The following is a 12486-nucleotide window of genomic DNA, read 5'->3' on the forward strand; positions in this document are numbered from 1 at the left end:
TTTGAGATGTAGTTGTACGAAATAATAGAGTCCCTTGTACACTTGTTCCAGTTTCTCCCAATATCAATTTGTAGAACCACAATACTGGATACAATCCACCAATCTTACTCAGATTTACCTAGTTTTACTTGTACTGTGGGTATTTAGTTCTAAATAATTTATCATTTCTGTAGGTTTGTGTATCTGCCACCACAAACAAGATACTGATCAGCTTCAATGCCAGGTTCCTTTTGTTGCCTCTCATGTCCCTCTTTTGTCATTCCTCTAACCCCTAGCAACCACTGATCTGTCCTCCATTTCTAAAATTTAATCATTTAAAAATGTTACATAATGATATCACCAAAAATGATGGAGTAGGAAGCTCCAAAGATCCTTCTTCTACTGAAGTAACTGTTAAACTGGCAAAAGCTGTTAGAATCAACTTATAAAATTGAAATCTAATAAAAACCAAAACAATCAGGGAGTATTATGAAGAAAGAAGCCACTGAATTTTGGTAAGATTTTGGAGTGTTTGCTTACTCTGCTTGTAAGGACAGCAGCCCATTACTTGGTGCAGCTTAGCAATGCCAGAGTGGGCAGTGCAGATCCTGGACTCAGAATTGTGGTTGTGTTTTTTGACCTGTTTGTGGGTTTAATTCAGATGCTTTCCTTTGTTTTGCCCCCTCTGAATTCTCTGCCTTAAAACATTACCTACACCTAGCTGCCTGAGGTCAGGGACAGCAGAGAAGGGAGGCAGCAGACAGACTGGAAATCCTGCAGAGAAAAATAATGGGGATGAGGGCTTTGAAGAACCAGAGTAAACCAGGGAATCTAGAAGGTCTGCACATGCCCAGAACTGGATGCAGTCTCAGTAAAGACCTGTGAGGTTCCTAGGCCTCCACCTCTGAAGGATCTCTGGGCTTCATATGTGCTGGAGGTGAAGGCTGAAGCAGAGTTAGCAGCTAGCCTGGCTAAACATTCAACAAGTGTCCCCAACCCAGAGCCAGTCTGCAAAGGTGAGAGAATATATTTTGTTTTTCTTTGACTTGAGGCATTTAAGGAAATCAAATGAAATATTTCTGTGTAGTTGCTATTTTTTCTTTCACTCAACACATTTATGTTATATGTAGCTGTAGCTTTGCCTTGGCTGGTTTGGCTCAGTGGATTGAGCGTCGGCCTGCGAGCTAAGTGTCGCTGGTTCGATCTTCCAGTCAGGGCACATCAGAGAAGGAAAACTCTGATTCCAAAAAACCTCCGCTGCCTTGTGGCATACCTCTTCAGGGGAAAGGCTAAGGGAGTAAACCCCGACAGAAAATCCGGAGCCGGAGTCCCTAAGGCGGTTTGACGTTGTAGTCAACACCGGCAACTCCTGCGGCGCACCTGAAGCCAAGCTGTATTGACTCCGTCTTTCCCTTGGACCCTTCAGCTGCGAAGAGAGGGGGGGTCTGCTGCATGGGCAACAGCAGACCCTCCATATCACCCTGCCCAGGCTCTGTAGCTTCAGCTTCACTGGAGAGGACACTCCAGCGTCATCACAAGATGTCGATTCAACACGGGAGGAGACAGATACCGTGTCACTCCCGAGTCGGACTGCACAGCCATTCTCGGCGGTGCAGATAGACTCTTAAGAAGCTACACCATCGTCTCTCGAGACGGACGGCTGCCGACTACGACTACCAACTAGCTGTAGCTTGTTCATTTTCATTGCTATACACTAATACATTGTGTGATGATATCACAGTTATTTACCTTTTATGTTGTTGAGCGTTTGAGTTGTAGGAGTAGATGGAGACCACTCAAAAAGGAGAACAAACAGGCTGTTTAGTCAGAGCTTTTTATTTTTTAATTGGATTTATTGAGGTGACATTGGTTAATAAAATGACATAGGTTTCAGCTGTACAATTCTACAGTACATCATCTGTATTTTGTATTGTGTGTTCACCACCCCAAGTCAAGTCTCCTTCCATCACCATTATACCCCCTATACCCTCTTCTACCTCCCTCATTCCCCTTTTCCTCTGGTAATCACCGTACTGTGTCTGTATCTATGAGTGTTTCTATTTTGTTCTTTTGTTTATTGGATTCTACATATAAGTGAGATCATATGGTACTTGTGTTTCTTTACTGGCTTATTTAACTTAGCATAATGCTCTCCAGGTCCATCCTTGCTGTCACAAAAGGTAAGATTTTCTTTTTTTTTTTTTAAGGCCTGGTAGTATTATATTGTGTAAATGTACACAGCTTTGCTGTGATATTCAGAGCTTTCTATAGCAAAGAAGTCAGGCACCATCACTTGTGTTTGGTGGAGACATTGGTGGGCAGGGATTTATAGTGGAAAAGCTTTGAAGTGAAAAGCAAAGAGAAATAAGGCTGGCTCTGACTGGAGGTCATCAGTATGAAGAAGCTGGAAGCTGGCCAGCTAGCAGCAGGCATCTAGTGTGATTGTTTTGGGGAACATGTTTGGCTTTCTCTGATTGGTTCTGAGTTGGAAGTGGAGATAAAGAATAGGGATGTTGGCAGTTGTCAACCAAGTCCTGTCTGGGTGGATTGCTTTAGAGGTTTGCTTGGCGTCCTCAACTGGTTGCTGCAGAAGTTGTGGGTCAGAGTTTGTTGTCATACAAGGTCTCTCCAGTGTCTGCTTATATTCAGTCTCTCCAAGTTGTTGCCAGTTATTGCTGCAAGACTGCTCCAATTTATATGCAGTGTGATATTAAGAATAATATTAACTCTTAAATAAACTGAAAAGTTAGCTATGATATCAAAACCATTTAAAAGAATACAGATATATGCTCAGTGGATAAGTTAAAATAGAATATTAAAAGTTATTCAAATAATCTAAAAGAGCAAAAAGAGGGGAGGAAAAACAAAAATCACAAGGACAAACAGAAAAAAAAAAGAAAGCACAGCTCAATCCAACGACATCAATAGTTACCTTAAATGTCAGTGGTCTAAGCCAGAGGGTGGGAAAACATTTTCTGTAAATGGCCAGACATACTATTTTAGGTTTTGTGGGCTGTTCCATCTCTGTCTGCTCTACTTGGAATTAGCCATAGATATGAATATGTAAATGAAGAGTGTGGCTTGTTCCAATAATACTATATTTACAGCCAGCCAGCAAGATTTAGCCTATACCTATGGACATGGACAACTAAATGGGGACAGACTGTGGGAGAGGAGGGAGGTGAATGGAGCAGGGGAGAGCAAAGGGGGAAAAATGGGACAACTGTAATAGAAAAAGAATAATAAATAAATAAAAATATTTAGCCTATACTTTGCTGACCCTTGCCTTTGAGTTCGAGACTTTAAGTGTCAAAAACTTGTCTCTCAGGGTGGGGATTTCTTAAAAATTCACCTTGTTTGTTGCTCAGTGGGACCTCTCAACCACAGGAAGAATAGCTGTCACTGTTGATTCTGCTTTCTTTTGTATATGTCCTAAAGGGTATGGGCCCTCCATTTGGTATATCATCCATCAGTAGACTCTTACTTGCTTTCAATCTTTAAAAAAAAAAAAAAAATCTTCAAAATCTCTAGGATTATTTCCACGCCACCCCCCCCTTCTCATCTATGTTATGAACCTATTCTCTTTCATAAATCCTGTGATCTCAGTAGGACCTGGGGAAGGAGATAGAGTAAATGTGTGTGTCCAACTGTCATCTTGAGCTAGAAGTTTCATTTCCGTTTCAACTTGCTCTTCACCTGATTGCTTATATGTCAGAATGCCCAGGTCTTTGCTTTCCAAATCAACTTGCAGTTATAGGTAAGAACCCTCTCTAGAAGATACTTAGAGGGCAGAACCAGGTTCATTTTGCATCATTTTTGTGCATACCTGGAGAAGATGGTTGATTGTCATTTTTATACCAGACTAGAACTAAACAATTTATTGCTATTGTTATTTATGCTTAAGTGCAACATTGTCAAGTAAAAACATCCAAAGAAAGACCCTAAAAAGAAAACAGTATGATTAATATTCTCCTTGTTTCTTTTTCTAACCTATTTTTTTTAAATCTTTTAAATGATCACCATCATAGTTCCTGTCTCCTTCTTCCCTGAGTGCATTTATTTTTATTCAATTACTTTACACCTGCACTTTTGAAAATCAGTCTATTAAGTGATATTAGGGACTATAAATCATTGTAGAGTGCCTGTGGAAAGAACCCTACCTGTAAGATTCTCATGTAAAAAGGACACCAAAGAGGTCTTAAATACTTTGGTCTTTAACTTTGAAAATAAAAAATTTGCTTCTTCATTAATCACTTGGACTACATGTTTCAGTTCTGACCTGTTTCCTTGGGCTTTGCTAGAATTAATAACAAGCATTTCAAAACCATTACTAATAGTTAATTCTAGTCTATAAACTTCTTCTTAAGAATAGGAATTACAAAAATATACTATTGTACAATACGAAAGTAATTAATGACTTTGTATTAAAAGCTAAATGTATAAGGTGAAAATTTGATTTTATACAATTCAAATATGTTAAATGTTATAAGATATTGAATCTTAAATACATCATAGCTTTATTGCTGTAAGTCATCATACTTAACACCTGTCAATTCTGAAGGTTTTTTTGGTTTTTTTTTTTTTGTTTGTTTGTTTTTTTTTTTTTTACTTAAAATGTTTTTTTTTTTTTAGTATATTTTATTGATTATGTTGTTACAGTAGTTCCAATTTTTTCCCCTTTACTCCCCTCCACCCAGTATCTCCCTCCCCCAGCATCCCCCCCCAAGTCCATACCCATGGTTCATAAAAAATAACTATCCCTCCCTCTCAGATATTAAGACCCTTTGTAATCTTGTAAAGGACAATGGGCGAAGGTCTCAAGCTCCTCTAGCTGCTTCAAGCTGGACATGGTCGTCGTCCTACCTACCCTTGGGTCCAGAAATCCCTAATAACAGTGGGGGTGTGGAGGGGACGGTGGCCTTCCCACATGGGGAAGGATTGTGCAGACTCCAGGTCAGTTGGCTGTCTCCGGACAACGGCGTGCTTGGTTTAGCAGGCTGGCATCCTTGTTGTGTTCTGGGGGCAACAGATTTGGCAAAAAGGGTTAAAAAGCATCATTCAATCCATAACTACTAGGTGGCAAAAGGCAGGGATTAATTTTTCAATGTTCCACATTAGGAGAAAAAAAAAAAAAAAAAGGGCTTCTTTGGAGGAAGGTGTGCTAGGCACATCTCTCCTGTCCAAAACCCTTTTGCCCATTTTATTTTGTTTGGGCTGAGGGAAATAGTTTATGTTTCCCCCCTCTCAGACCTCTGGGCCCTTTCTGTCCAAGCCATTAGGAAAGAAAAGAGAATTCAGTTTTAAAGTGAAGCCCACAGACCACCCCATTCTTCACCAACTCAGCCATTTAGTTCAGCCAAACTGTTGAGTCTCCGGAGGCAGCGCTGCAGAGAGGATTAAGTGAGGCTTATGCGTACAGACAATCACTCAGGTAATGTGGTCATAGGCTTATGCCCTTTGAAAACAGAAAACACATGTTAATTTATGTAACATAACCAACAAAAAAGTCTCTAAATCTGTAAGACTGTCTTATTGGGAAGACATACAGTTGCAAGGCACTTGACATTCTACTTGCCTGCAACTTGAATCTCTTTGGTGATATCACAGATATGGTTTAATTTTCAAGTGAAACCATTTTTTAAATGAGAAGAAACTTTTAAGACGGTTAGCTGCCCTACTTTACAGTCTGCCACTGATCATTGTGATTTTCCTTGAATACTGATTTTTCTCCCTAAGATTACTCTCCTTGTCTTTAGGGACTACATTGAGTCCATTTTTAATTTATCCTGTTCATTTGCATAAACATAACAAGAGCAGCAAATGATCACTTATGATCTTTAGTTCTGTTTTGCTGGAACTTACCCAAGGAACATTTAGGGTGGCCCTCAGTCTGCTCTTCAGTGCACAGAAGCTGGGCCACATACCTGGCATTCATCCTTGCCTGTACACACCTGTCCTTTCCAAGTCTTTCTGGTTTTCCATTGTGCCTTAAGGTCCCTTCTAGCCATCTTTCAGGAAAACAACCTTCGTTCCTTCCCTGGAGAGATTGCTGTGGACCGCACAACCAACCATGGCAGCAGGCCTTTTATTTCGCGGGCTTTTATTACCTTTGAAAGTCATTCCCAGTTCCTTAGGGCTTTTTGGTAACAACATGAGCCCAAGCATGTCTCCTTTAGGCTTGACATTCCAGTCAAAGGCTTGTTCAGAAAAAGGAACCTCTATTAACAACTGGTCTTATTAGGTCTATGCAAAGAAACTTAAGTCATTACTTACTTGTTTAGAATGCCAAACTCTGGAGAGATCAAATAGGGAGAAAAATATACAACGTGAAGGAAAATCTTTGTCCTAATATTCACTGAACTGGCATTTCCATTCTTCATATTTTCATTTTCCCCCACTAAAAAAAATTTTTTTGTTTGTTTTTCCATTACAGTTGTCTCACTTTTTTTTTTTCCCCTCTTGCTTCCCTGTATCCTGCCCCTCCCTTCCCCCACATTCAGTCCCCACTCAGTTGCCCATGTCTGTGGGTCATTTATACATGTTCTTTGATTTTACACTTCCCCTTCTTACCCCCTTTTCTCCCTCCCCCCTCCCCCCTTGTTACTGTTAGTCTACTCCTTGTTTACATACCTCTGGTTCAATTTTGCTCATTTGTTTGTGTTGTTCATTAGTTTCCTGTAATAGGTGACAGCATAACGTATTTTTCTTTCGTTGCCTGGCTTATTTCACTAAGCATAATTCTCTCTAGTTCCATCCATGTTGTTGCAAATGGTAGAAGTTCCTTCTTTCTTTCTGCTACATAGAACTCCATTGTGTAAATGTACCACAGTTTTTTGATCCACTCATAAGACTATAGGTTTCCAGGAATCTGTCCATTTCCTCTAGGTTGTCAAATTTCTTGCCATACAGTTGTTCATAATAATTTCTTATAATCCTTTGTATTTCTGTGGTATCAGTTGTGATTTCTCCTCTTTCATTTCTGATTTTATTTATTTGGGTCCTCTCTCTTTTTTTCTTGATGAGCCTGCTTAAAGGCTTGTCAATTTTGTTTATTTTTTCAAAGAACCAGCTCCTACTTTTGTTGATCTTTTGAATTGTTAGTTTAGACTCTATGTCATTTAATTCTGCTCTGATCTTGATGATTTCCTTCCTTCTACTTGATCTGGGCTTTGCTTGTTGTTCTTCCTCTAGATCTTGTAGCTGTAGGGTTAAATTTTTTATTAGATATTCCTCTAGCTTTTTTAGGTAGGCCTGTATTGCTATGAACTTTCCTCTTAGGACTGCTTTCGCTGTATCCCATAGGTTTTGGGTTGTTGTGTGTTCATTATCATTAGTTTCCAGAAACTTTTTGATTTCTTCCTTGATGTCATTGTTAACCCATTCATTATTTAATAGCATGTTATTCATTCTCCATGAGTTTGAATGTTTTTGAGTTTTTTCCTTGAGGTTGATTTCCAATTTTAAGCCATTGTGATCTGAGAAGATGCTTGATATAATTTCAATTTTCTTGAATTTGTTAAGGCTTGTTTTGTGTCCTACCATGTGGTCTATCTTTGAAAATGTTCCATGTGCACTTGAGAAGTATGTATATTTTGCTTCTTTGGGGTGAAAACTTCTATATATATCGACTAAGTCCATTTGATCTAGGGTGTTGTTCAGTGCCTCCATATCTTTGGTGTTTCTTTGCTTCGAAGATCTGTCCATTGTTGACAATGGGGTGTTAAAGTCCCCTACTATGAGTGTGTTGTTGTCTATATCTTTCTTGGAGTCTTTCAAAAGTTTCCTTACATATTTGGGTGCTCCTAAGTTTGGTGCATATATATTTATAAGGGTTATATCTTCTTGATGGATTTTTCCCTTAAGTATTATGAAATGCCCTTCTTTGTCTCTTTTTATGGACTTTGCTGTGAAATCTGTTTTGTCTGATATAAGTATTGCTACCCCAGCTTTTTTTTTCATGTCCATTTGCTTGGAATACATTTTTCCATCCCTTTACTTTCAGTCTGTGTAGATCTTTTGTTCTAAGGTGGGTCTCTTGTAGACAGCATATATGTGGGTCATTCTTTCTAATCCATTCAGCTACCCTATGTCTTTTAATTGGAGCGTTTAATCCATTTACATTTAAGGTTATTACCGATAAGTACTTATTCATTGTCATTTTTCCCCTTTGTACTCGTGTTCTTCTCTGTCTCTCTCTGTTTCTTTATCTTCTTAGAGCAGACCTTTTAGCATCTCTTGCATTGCTGGTTTGGTGGAGATGTATTCTCTTAGCCTTCTTTTGTCTTGGAAGCTCCTTATTTCACCCTCCATTTTGAATGAGAGCTTTGCTGGGTATAGTATTCTAGGTTGTAGGCCTTTGTTTTTCATTGCTTGGAATACTTTTTGCCATTCCCTTCTGGCTTGTAGTGTTTCTGCTGAGAAATCTGATGATAGCCTTATTGGAGTACCCTTGTATGTTATTAGTTGTTTTTCTCTTGTTGCTTTTAGGATCCTCTCTTTGTCTTTGAATGTTGCCATTTTAATTATGATGTGTCTTGAGGTGGGCCTGTTGGGGTTCATCTTCATTGGGACCCTCTGTGCTTCCTGGACTTGCGTGACTCTTTCTCTCGTCATGTTAGGAAAGTTTTCTGTCATTAGTTTTTCAAAGAGGTTTTCTATCCCTTGCTCTTCTTCTTCTCCTTCTGGAATTCCTATGATACGGATATTATTACGTTTCATGTTGTCCTGCAGCTGTCTTAGAACCTCTTCAGTCTTGTTCAGTCTTTTTTCATTTTGTTGCATTGTCTGGGAGTTTTTGTGTAGGTTGTCCTCCAGCTCGCTGATCCGATCTTCTGCTTCCTCTAGCCTGCTTTTAATTCCTTCTACTGTGTTCTTCAATTCAGAGATCATATTTTTCATTTCCTCCTGGCTCTTATTGATAGCTTCTATGTCCTTTTTCATGCTCACGTAATTTTCTGTGAGTTCCTTGTAGTTTTTCTGGAGTTCTTTGAAGTTTCCGCTGAGCTCATTCAGCTTCTCCATAATCCATGTTTTGAATTCCATATCTGATAGTTCGCTCCCCTCTATTTCATTTAGCACTCTTTCTGGGGATTCTACCTTTCCTTTTGATGGGAGGTTGTTTCTCTGTCTCCCCATTTTTTTGACTCCTATTGTTTGTTGGTGCTTCTTGGAATGATCTGCACTTCCTGGATCTGCCTCTGGTGGCGTCAGATCATGTACCAGTCTGGCCTTTTGGTTTTGGTGAAATTTTATTCATTTTCTGACCAGCCCAGAAAATTGGGGTATTTTCTAATCAAACAATAAAGAGCTTTTTAAAATGTGAACAGAAAGTTTATTTACTGGTACAAAAATTTTAAGTATCATTGAAAATTACCCAGGTATATTTTCAAAAGCCCTGCTTTATAAATGTTAGAAATAGTTTTAAAATGTTAATACTGAACTGATAGTTGAAATCTTAACCTTGATGAGATGCAAACTTTTTATTATTAATTTCTGAAGAACTTAATTTACCACCAAAACAATTCTGACAGTTAAATGAATGTTTAGTCAGGAATATTGCTACTCTCAGCATTAAATATTGGGCACTTTTCCATCTCTATTAAGCTTGCTATTGTTATTCTGTCATTACACGGTAAGTACCAAGAAATACGTATTTTAGTAAATCATTTGTTAGTGAATAATGTTTTATACAAATGAAACTGAAGGAATTTCATACAGTTTAAATCTTGAGATTCAATTTTCCAAATAAAATACCCTGAATTTAAGATTTGTTTCAAAAAATGGAAAGGGCTTAGCTTATACAGCACAGTCTCTGGCACAGTTTGGCTTTTCATCAAAGCTGAATTCAGGATGAGAAATCGAGATTTAGCTTTGCGGCTGATATGCAGAATGACTTGTCCCAGATGCTTAAACAGGCCAGTTTGTCTCTGGTTCATTGATATTCCAACCATAAAATAAGACTGATACTCCATGTGTGTGTGTGAGATCAGAGTATTTGTAATAAAATTCCAGCCTTCAATAATCTATTCCTCTGCCTTCTATTCAAAACATAAAATGAATGCTGTGGAAAACAAGTATTGTGGTAAGTTCACTTCAACTGAATTTGACATTGGACTCTGAAAGAGTTAAGACTTTAGCCTTGGAAATAATCTTAGATGCTAATGATGGTAGAATTTTTATAATTAAAGCAATTTTTCCATTCACTGGTACCAAAATTTCTCATTATAAAAAATATAACATTTAAAGGAACTCGTATTGGTCTAGAATGAAAATTTGATCTTTTCAATTAACTGAAAAATATTTCTTCTTCAAAAAATTAGTTTTAGAATAGCCTTTATTTTTTAATTACAAAATGCTTACTGAATCTTAAACAATTTGTTCTGTGGAAAATTATTTGTGAAAATTTGCTTGAAATGAATTATTTCACAGTCTGTGGAATAATATATGAGAAATGTATTTGTGAGAGTGTACATATATCTGTATACATTTTTTAAAGCAAGAAGTTTTGAAGATTGGAGAAAAAATGTAAGATGCAAAGTATGAATACTCTTAAATGACAACTTATTCACCAATAAATGGACTATGTTGTAGTAATTTTAGTGCAAACACACATGTATTTTGTAGTACATGAGTCACCTGTAAAATGAGGGGCCTCTCTCTGGGAGGTCAAGGACACAAAACCACAGGAGACTTTGGGGTAGGTCCTCAATATAAATAAAAATAAAGATGCTGTGTTTATTGAGAACTGGCCCCTAAATTTTCTTTCTCCAGTTCATAGTGTGGCGAAGACATTTGTTCAGAAATTTGGCTGCACAATTTTTTAAAGGTTTATGAAGCATTAAACATGACTTGATAAATAGCATGTTTACACACAGACTTTTAAATATTTACCTTGCTATCTATATAAAAATAAAACTGTGCACAGCTGGACATGAACACTGGCCTACTCGCCGAACTTTTTTCCAAGTTCCTTGGCATCGAGGATTGCCAACTGCTTGCCAATGAAGAGTCTGGTTTCTGAAAGAATATTTTGAAAATGTTACTTACATTAACAGCAAACCAAAGGAAATTCTAATTTACAAAATTACACATTGAGGATTTTTTTAAAAAAAGATAATCAACATACTGAGTTCCCCTTCTTTGGGTTCTTTCAAAGCATTACCACTTATCCCTATTTGAAGACACCCTGTGTTGAGAGAGTAGTCTAACATCACTGTATTCAGCTCTGTCACTTGATCTGAATATATGAAGTGCTACATAAAGGAAAATGGCTTCCTGTTTCATGTCTATTTAAATTAGAGGAGTCTGAACCAAATAATTTCTTGTAATCTTTTCCAACTATTTGATTCCATGATTTAAAAAAAAAAGGAAAAAGTGGAAAGAGCAAAGCCAGATTATTGAAATTATTATTTTTAAAAGTCACTGGAACCTCAGCCAGAGCTTAAGGTATTTTATGAATACAAATTAAATTATAAATTCATTTTAGGTCAAAATATGGATGAGGTATTCAGAATATAATAAGTGTAAATATTAAGTTTCTATTTCATATGAATTCCTTACTCACTTTACCGTTCATATGCTGTACTCAATACAGAGGCTGTTAGGCACAAGCAACTAATATATGAAAAGTCAAGTTATTAAGCATTAAAACATACTATGGGAATAAATGCGTAACTGAAAAGGTCCATATTTCACTTTTTAATCTGTATTTTTACCAGTTCCATCTGACATACTTAAAACCATAACCCGTGCCCAGCATGAAGTCTACCCTTCTCTTAGTTACAAGGTGCTGTCATATTTAACTGATAAATGAGTATAGGACTTGCATACTTTTCAAGATGGTGGAATGTTTTCAAGGGTCAATTCTTTTGGACAAGCTATAGATTTCTGTAAGTTTATGACCTGGCAAAGCTGAGCCCACCACAATCTCAATCACTATGTGAGCAGTGGTTCTGAACCTGCTCTGGAAATGAGTCATCTAGGCAGGGGGTCAGCGATCCAGGACCCATGAGCCAAATCCAGCCCTCACCCCCACTTTCCTGTGGACATTTTTAAAGAGTTGAATGAAAATCAAGACTATTTCGTGATACATGAAAATTATATGAAATTCAAATTTTAATGTCCACTAATACAGTATTATTAGAACAAAGCCCAGCTCATCAGTTTACATAGTGTTTCTGGCTGCTTTTGATGCAGAGTTGAGTACTTGTGCCAGAGACTGTGTGGCCCATGAAGTCAAAAATGTCTATCATCTGGTAGCTATCTGCCATCTGTTGACCCCTGACCTAGGAGATTGTTAAAAATCTACTCCCAAAGATTCAGATTCGGGTGGGGCTCAGAAATCTGCTTATTTTATTTTATTTTATACTCAACTATTATTTTACTTTATTTTATTTCAATCCTTACCTGAGGATATGTTTATTGATTTTAGAGAGAAAAGAAGGGAGATAGAGAGAAACATCAATACGTTGCCTCCCATACACTACAGGGCAGAAATCTGCATGTTTT

The 12486-nt window shown here is 37.6% G+C and overlaps 1 protein-coding gene and 1 long non-coding RNA gene across 5 annotated transcripts in view; both read right to left on the minus strand.

Annotated features, from left to right (window-relative positions):
- Positions 1-1799: 1799 nt before the first annotated feature.
- LOC150004501 (uncharacterized) lies at positions 1800-3428 on the minus strand. Its single transcript, XR_016512392.1, has 2 exons — positions 3332-3428; positions 1800-2662 (listed from the first exon to the last, which is right to left on the minus strand). It is a non-coding gene; the product is annotated as an uncharacterized LOC150004501 (long non-coding RNA).
- A 14-nt stretch (positions 3429-3442) lies between these two features.
- SBSPON (somatomedin B and thrombospondin type 1 domain containing) overlaps positions 3443-12486 on the minus strand; it is a 31808-nt gene continuing 22764 nt past the window's right edge. For 2 of the 4 annotated variants that reach the window (XM_090283727.1, XM_090283726.1), the window contains one exon: positions 10837-10995. In XM_090283727.1, coding sequence (XP_090139853.1) covers positions 10878-10995 — 118 coding nt within the window. In that variant the 3' untranslated portion in view covers positions 10837-10877. Of the gene's footprint in view, positions 3475-9287; positions 10040-10836; positions 10996-12486 lie in introns of those variants that run through there. The other 2 variants (XM_090283724.1, XM_090283725.1) reach the window with 2 other exon arrangements.

Source organism: Furipterus horrens, unplaced genomic scaffold (assembly GCF_987537825.1).
Source record: "Furipterus horrens unplaced genomic scaffold, mFurHor1.1.pri manual_scaffold_7, whole genome shotgun sequence".
Classification (NCBI taxonomy): domain Eukaryota; kingdom Metazoa; phylum Chordata; class Mammalia; order Chiroptera; family Furipteridae; genus Furipterus; species Furipterus horrens.